The sequence below is a fragment of the Lipotes vexillifer genome, unplaced genomic scaffold, assembly GCF_000442215.2.
Source record: "Lipotes vexillifer unplaced genomic scaffold, Lipotes_vexillifer_v1.1 scaffold53, whole genome shotgun sequence".
NCBI lineage: Eukaryota > Metazoa > Chordata > Mammalia > Artiodactyla > Lipotidae > Lipotes > Lipotes vexillifer.
In genome coordinates, this window is record NW_006791814.1 from 4,268,654 (window position 1) to 4,276,798 (window position 8,145).

General features: G+C 40.5%; 1 protein-coding gene across 1 annotated transcript; it reads left to right on the forward strand.

Moving 5' to 3' along the window:
• Positions 1–2,947: 2,947 nt before the first annotated feature.
• YWHAB (tyrosine 3-monooxygenase/tryptophan 5-monooxygenase activation protein beta) lies at positions 2,948–8,135 on the forward strand. Its single transcript, XM_007464780.1, has 5 exons — positions 2,948–3,250; positions 5,424–5,547; positions 6,393–6,556; positions 7,575–7,670; positions 7,994–8,135. Exons 1-5 carry the CDS (start codon positions 2,951–2,953, stop codon positions 8,048–8,050), a joined length of 741 nt encoding a protein of 246 aa, XP_007464842.1. The 5' UTR covers positions 2,948–2,950; the 3' UTR covers positions 8,051–8,135.
• The last annotated feature ends 10 nt before the right edge of the window (positions 8,136–8,145 follow it).

Sequence of the window (8,145 nt, forward strand, 5' to 3'; positions counted from 1 at the left end):
AGGGAAAGATGATGGATGGGAGGTTTATTAGGGATGTAGAAATAGGAACAATTTCATTTCTCCCTTGTCTGCTGCCTTCCTCTAAACGCTGGGTGTTGTGTAACCCATTTCCTGTTGAAATTGGTCTAGCTGCTTCAAAATTCATGTTATATAAGTCAAAAGTTATGTAAGCAGTAGGCATCAGGACATTTAGCTATGGATTTTGTTTGTTGTAAGTTGTTGGGTGTGTGTGTGTGTGTTTAAAGTTTTTTAAATAGATGACTACATTCTTTAAGGCATGCATTCAGTTTTACCATATCATCGTGGTTCTCAGTCTCCAAGAGCTCTTGCAGTGATCCCAAAGAAGCCTGAAATAGTTGGCCCCAAACAAGAAAGGCCACATTTTATTTTGAGAAATAGGGCGCGTACATTTGGGAGTTCCCAAGGAGTCGTCGGGATTCTTGGGAGAGAGATGATTTAACTTTTAATGTTTGGGAAGAGAAGTCGGGGGGTTGAGGGGACCTTAGTTGAGGGGCCTGGTAGAGCCAAAGAGTTTCATGGCATCCCTTAGGCAGTGCTAATTGCATTTCTCTAGTACTCTTTTGTAATACTGCATGGGATAGCTTAGCGTTGAATTGGCTTTGACCAGGACTTTTATTAATTGGAATCTTTCCTGGGTAGAGTTGCACAGGTGCTGTTTCTGTACTTTGGAGTGGGCCACTAGGTGACTTCTAACTATGAATTAGTCTGCAAACTGGAAAACTTCTAAAGTTCGTTGAAAGTTGGCTTCCTTCTGCCTCTCACTTTTAGGGATCATAAAGTAGGGTTGTTTAAAGATGGAGATAGTATCCTGATCAGAAAGATGTTATGATTGAGAGAGAAAGACGTATGGAGGAAGTATATAATTTTAAGAGGATGAGTAGTATATTTGCGATGGACTTTGTATTAGAGTAGGACTAGGTTGTGTTGTGTGTCGTAACAAGCAGCCCCCACATCTCAGTGGCTTCATGTTGCACGTCCAGTGCGGTCCTGCAGGGGTCTCTACTGCATGGTCACTCAGGGACTCAGGCTACAGAAACTGCTGTTTTGTGACAGCACCATCTAGATCGCATGGCTGCCGTGAGAGAAGAGAGCCTCGCGTGTTTTTTTGCAGTTTCAACACCTGGAAGTAGCGTCATTTATGCTTATGTTTCATTGGACAGAACTAACTGTATGACCCCTCCGAAGTGCAGAAGGGTTGCTGGGAAATGTAGGAGAGTGGATGGATTATTATCCCTGTTGTAGTCTCATTCTGGTGATGTGGGTGAAGTCAGACGTATCAAGGTGAGATCTGCTTCAGAGTGTAAGGTTAGAATCAGCAAGCCTTACATAGGACACAGCTCTGAATATGATTTAGATAATAAGTTGTGGGAAGAAAACTCACAGTTCTGAACTAGAGAACCAACTCTTTCTGAATTGTCTAGATTTAGGGTGTATCTTAAAATCGTCCTCCATCTAATAAAACTTTTTTTTGTGGTAGGGTCCTGTATGTAGAATTTCTCCCTTGAAAATACAGAAATGACTTTTGAGGCGAAGCCACAGTCTTTTTTTTTTTTTTTTTTTCCCCCGAATTGTGATACAATGTATAAAGTGATAAGAGAATTTGTTTTAAAAATATTGATATTCTTACCACTCTTTAAAGTAGTATTTTATCTTTTTACACCTTAAGATATTAGTGTATTTTTACACTGTGGCACAGGTGGATATACAATTGAAATTTAAACCAGCAGTACATAAAACTAACTCTTATTGGTTAATAAATAATTTTTTAGCTACGTGTTATCCAAAAATTATTGCACTCTATTAATGGTGATTATTATAGTGGGGAATTGACTAAGATGAGGTGAATTATTTAAGAGGTATTCACTGATTGGTGTATAGAGGGTTTGATAAAATGATAAACTGAAATCACTAAGATTTTTGTCTATTTCAGGAAAACTTTTGTGCAAACTCAATTATGGTTTGCATTTCTGTTGCTGTGCATCTTGGTGAATACACCCATATCTCTTGCAACCTGTACCACGTACAGAGTTAGTGCTTGATATTTGTATATAATGTCTAGACTTTTCACAGTGTCTTCACATAGATGAGGTCATTCGCGCCTCACAGTGGACCTTGGAGAGTTGGGAATATTCTTATTCTCCAGTTAGGAAACGGAAGCTCTCGGAGGCTGAGTGATTTGACCAAGGTCATGCCACTTGTAAGTAGCAGAGCTGGTGCTAGGTAGAGCCAAATCTGCCTGCCTCAAGTCTATGCTCTCGTGAACAGTGTGTCCTTGTAACAAATTTAGTGCGTTGCAGAAGATGTGATAAAAATGGCTCCTATTTTTTAGGTACCTGTTGCTTCATGGGCACTGCCAAATATAACACTGAAAGTCATACCTTTTGCTTTAACATTGATTGAAACAGTCGTCCCACTTCAGGTGTTTTTCCACATACTTTGGGGAAAAACAGCAAAACCAGATAATTCTCGAAAGAAGAAAAGGACATATATTTAACATAAGCTTCTAAAGAATTAAGCCGTCTCTGTGCATTGAGGAGGCAGATTAGGAAAGTGGAAGAAAACAACTCGAGAGACAGAGACTTGAGTTTGAGTTCTGGCTCTCTGCCACCTCCTAGCCCTGGGCACACCACTTGCCTCCTCTGAACCTCCATTTCTTCACCTCATAGAGGGGGGCAGGATTGTTGTGAACATATCTGCCCTGTAGGACTGTTGGGAAAATTGACCAAAATAGTAAAAAAGACCATAGCAAAGTACCTAACCCTGCAGGCGTTCATGCTCGATATTACTGAGGGCATTTGGAAGTAGATGCTTCCCATTTAGGTAAGTTTCCTTCCAGATGGGTTGGAAGAAGATTCATGCATGCATCTCCTGGGCCCCAAAGCCTGACATTCGCTTTCTCTCTCTTTTTCTCTTGCTCTTGTTCTAGGGAATGACCATGGATAAAAGTGAGCTGGTACAGAAAGCCAAACTCGCCGAGCAGGCGGAGCGCTACGATGACATGGCTGCGGCCATGAAGGCAGTCACAGAGCAGGGGCACGAGCTCTCCAACGAGGAGAGAAACCTGCTGTCTGTTGCCTACAAGAATGTGGTCGGTGCCCGTCGTTCTTCCTGGCGTGTCATCTCCAGCATCGAACAGAAAACAGAGAGGAACGAGAAGAAGCAGCAGATGGGCAAGGAGTACCGTGAGAAGATCGAGGCGGAGCTGCAGGACATCTGCAATGATGTTCTGGTAAGAGGCCGGCGTTCGTGTTCTAAACAGCGGTTTCTGCTAGTGTTCATTTCATGTACGAATGCGAACTCTCAAACAGCTCATGAGAGGAAGGTGTCTGAATACACTGGGAAGCTGCAAACCATTTGCAGCTAAGTTTTAAGCATACGATGTGATTTTTTTCTTACCTCTTACCTGATCAGAGGTTGCTCGTCTCTTATGGAGTATTTTCCTCTCCCTTCCAAAGACCTCTGAAAAACAGGTACATTTGGTCAGCATCCCTCCATCTTTTCTTTAGAAGTTGAGGCCAGAGAGGCAGGATTTTTGATAGATGCAGCCACAGAGAGGCTATTCTCTGTATTAGTCTGATGGCAGTGCCATCTCCAGGAGGGGAGAGAGGAGCAGAAAGCCGACCTGCCTTTTAGCCCCTCCCCAGTCCCTGCACAGCGTGGAGTCCAGTTTTTGTCCAAAAGGTAGCCGTGTCCATCAGTTCGGGCCTGCATTCCGAAGGCAATTCAGAAGTGGTTTGGGGATTCTCCTCTCTGGTGTTTTATATAAGCCTTAGTCAGACGACTGATTCCTAACTGCTTTCCCTTGAGCCACAGTCTGGGGTTGGATGGGAGGGGTGCATATCCTAGAGCAAATCATGATCATATTGTCTTTCCCTCACATCCTGAGCCCACTGGGAACTTTCTTTTTCTTCCAGGTGAAATCAGGTAAAAATGAACAGTGAGGGCTGCTTTGAAGGGAAAAGGAATTCACACTTGTGGATCTACCTCCTCCCCTGCTGGCTGCCTCTCCGAGTTACTGCCCTTGACACCTTTCTTTTGAAAACCAGTACAAAGCTTGTCAGCCTCCAGGCAGTACTCATCCCTAACCCATAAGGAGTTACACCCTGTCTGTCTGCAAGGAATATTAAAACGACTACTGCCCCCTGCATCTTCTCACTTTGATTGATTAAATCCCGTTACAACTAAGCTTTTGCATTGAGCTGCTCTTTCTGTTAGAGTCGTGGTGTAAGAGTGTCATGGCTAAATTTGTTGCCTGTTGGTAATTTGGGGGTTTGTTAACGGTGCACTAATTCCTGAATGTTAGGTACATCTGGTATTCAGATGAAGTATGGCATGCATTCCAAAGGCAAGAAAGTTCCCTAATTCCTGAACTGTAGACCAGCTTTTATGAGCATCTGAAAGAATGTGAAGAAAAGCATGGTACTTACTGCCTCTTAACCAGTTTTTCAGGATGCCACATTCTAAAACAACTCTTCGAAAATATTGCTCTGTATACGAAGCTTGGACTCCTTCAGAACTGCTTTTGTTGTAAGCATAAATGTTTAAAGGAATTTATTATTAATAATAGTATTAGCTACTTTTGGAGTGCTTACTGCGTGCCAGGCGGCGTGTTAAGCACTTTGTGAACATTGGCTCATTTATCCTCATAAGTACGCTGGGAGGTGGCTAATGCTTCCCTGTGTGTAGCTGAAGAAACTGAGGCTCAGGGCGATTAGGTCATTTGTCCAGGGTCATGCAGATAGTAAGCAGCAGAGGAGGGATTTCTACCCAGGTCCGATCAATTCGAAACTTAGTTCTTGGCAGGTTTGCCCTATTATCACGTTTTTTTCTCCCAAAATGGAAAGATTTTTTTTTTCTCTCTAATTACAGAATTAATACAAGTTCATGTTTTTTTAAAAAAAAAGCACAGGGCAGAAGAGTATAAATAAGAAAATAAAAAAATCACTTCTAATTCTACCACCTAGAGAACCATTATTAGCATCTTGATAAATATTCTTCCAGACTTTTCCCTTAGGTATTTCCGTGCATGTACACATATCTATTTTAATATTAAAATAGGAGTCACATGGTTTTTATTATCTGCTTCCTCCCCCGCCCCCCGCCCCCTCCCCAGACTTCTTTTGGAGAACCTTTCCAAATGCCTATGTAGCATTCCATTGTATGGCTATACTTTAATCAACCCCTTATGGACGGTCAAAGTGATTTTTAATAGACAAATACTGGCATCTGTTACGACCTGGGCTAAAAACTATTTAAAACCTTTGGATGAAAATTATGATTTTTTTCAATCTTCCAAAAAATTTATTTAGAAGTGGTAGTGTGTATCTTGAATCTCAAACATAGTTTTAACATCTTGTAAGTAATATTTCCAGATTCTTAACAGAAAGTGAATCACTTTTTAGGAGCTGTTGGACAAATACCTTATTCCCAATGCTACACAACCAGAAAGTAAGGTGTTCTACTTGAAAATGAAAGGCGATTATTTTAGATATCTTTCTGAGGTGGCATCTGGAGACAATAAACAAAGTAAGTAACTTTTTTTTTTTTTAAGAAATTTCACCAATAATGGAGCCAGTCTTCATAATAATTTTAAGTTTTTGCTTTGTTTGTAGTCAGAATTTAAAGGACCACAGCATTGTGCTGGCCAGTGTTAAACAGGGTCATGGGAGTTGACAAATGTACCTAAGGGGCAAGTATGGAGGGCATTAAAAGTGTGGTGCAGTAGTGCATTTGAAGAGATCTTTATTTTAAGGATTATTTGGTAGCTCTCTTTTAGAGGTGAAACTTTAAAATGTTTGGTAGAATGAAACCATCATAGTAAATAGAGATGCATTTCTCTTGTCATATACATGCATTAGTGTAATGGTGACAATTATAGCTATGCTTTATTAAGTGCCTCCTGTGTGTCTCATTTATCCCTCACACAACGCTAGGAGTGTAGGTGGGAGTCTGTCCTTTTTTTCTGATAAGGAAACCAAGGCTCACAGAGGTTTTCACTTAGTCCAAACCACACACTTAATGAATAAGAGTTGGGGATTCCAGCTTTGAGTCTGACTCTGAAGTCCATGATTTTTCCATCAGAGCTCATTGTTTCCCATGTTCTATCTTGTTCAGGGTTATTTCTGTATTTCCTAACTGCTTTTGTAGACTTTGTCATCATGGTCTTTGTTTTTCCTCAAAGCATTTAATATGGTACTTGAATTAGAGTACACATTTAACAAAGGATTGTTAATCGAATGGTAGAGACACTGACCCTCGTTTGATAGCGTATGTGCTCCAGCCCAGTTTGGTAAAATAATTTGATAGTGGATCCAGCATATGATGCAATCTGTGAAAGACCCAACCTTTCATATTTTTTATCTTTCTTATAGCCACTGTGTCAAACTCCCAGCAGGCTTACCAGGAAGCATTTGAAATTAGTAAGAAAGAAATGCAGCCTACACACCCAATTCGACTGGGCCTGGCACTTAATTTCTCCGTCTTTTACTATGAGATTCTAAACTCTCCTGAAAAGGCTTGCAGCCTGGCAAAAACGGTGAGAAAGACCCTCTGTGGTTTCTCTTTTTTTTTGGCAGAATTTTTTTTTTTTAATTTAAATTTATTTATTTTTTATTGGGGTATAGTTGTTTTACATTGTTGTGCCCTCTGTGGTTTCTGATCATAGTAAAACTGCTTGTGCTTTTTGGTACCTTTTTTAAATTACCTGAACATAACTCATTTTCTTGGACTTTCGTGAAGATTCTTCTGGGGGAAGGAGTATATATCTTTTATGGAATAAATACACACCTATTGCTGCTTGACTTCTCAGTGCCTTCTGCTGACTTTTGTTTGTGTTGTTTGATTACTCTTTTGGGGCTGGGGGTGGTTGTGGACAATCCAGGGAGAAGATAGTTTGTTGTTTTTGTCACGCTTTGGACTGTAGGCCTCCACTGTATTGTACATTGTCATCCTTGTACCAAGATTGGAGGTTATGGCTTGTAAAGGAAGGAAATCAGATCTTGTTTTCTTTGTTAGCTGAATTGCCTCCTGTCTTCTTTTGGTAACCCAGCTGCCTTTTCTACATATTTTTATAGTCTTTCAATATGCACACTCTTTTAAAAATTTTTAGTTGGTAAAAATGTGTGAAATGAATGCTCAAAGTTCCATCGCTTAATTGAATCAGATTTAGTGGTGTGAACTTCTGTTCTCCATTTATCCCTTGTATCCAGACCTTTTGAGTTTTCAGCTTAAAGGAAAAGGGCGGATTACTAGAAGCGTCTTTGGTAATTGAAAAATCATGTGAGTTTGCTTAGAATGAGTGTGCTGGGTTAACAGTAATACCTGTTGACTTAATAGGTAAAGGTCATATCTAGGAATTTTTGTCATTTTTGGTTGACGCTTGGTAAACCAGCATCATGTGTTTGCTGACATAACTAGCAAACAAGGTAACAATGACCTAGGTTCCCCCAAAGTACTGTACAGAAAGAGAAATGATAGTCACTTGTTAGAAAAACACTGGGCTAAACTAGTTCCAAGGAACCTGTGACTTCTTTGCTGAAGGCTCTTTGTTTTAGGCATTTGATGAAGCGATTGCTGAATTGGACACACTGAATGAAGAGTCTTACAAAGACAGCACCCTGATCATGCAGTTGCTTAGGGACAATCTCACTGTAAGTACTGCTGATTCCATGAGTGCTTCTGGAGGGCGATTCCATGAGTGCTTCTGGAGGGCTTATAGCTTATTCCCATTCCTTTACCTCGTAATTCACTCTTGCCTAAGACTCAAGAGGGGATTTGTACCCTGTAAGTGTAGTTAAGTTTTTTAATTGGTTATAAATGCCTACTGAAGTTTTGACCTTTACCATCACTGTCTGCAGTAATATAGGAAGAATTTTAAACAGTTGAATGAGATGAGATGATACATACTGGGCCACCTCCCTGAGGAAGCTTTTAGTAGCCCTACTTTGTTTATAGCTCTGTTTTTCTTTTGCAGCTGTGGACGTCGGAAAACCAGGGAGATGAAGGAGATGCTGGGGAGGGAGAGAACTAATGTCTGTCGTGCTTTGTGATCTCTTCAGTGTCACTCTGTACCCTCCACGTATATCCCTTTGTGCGATAAAAAAAAAAAAAAAAAAAAAAAATTTA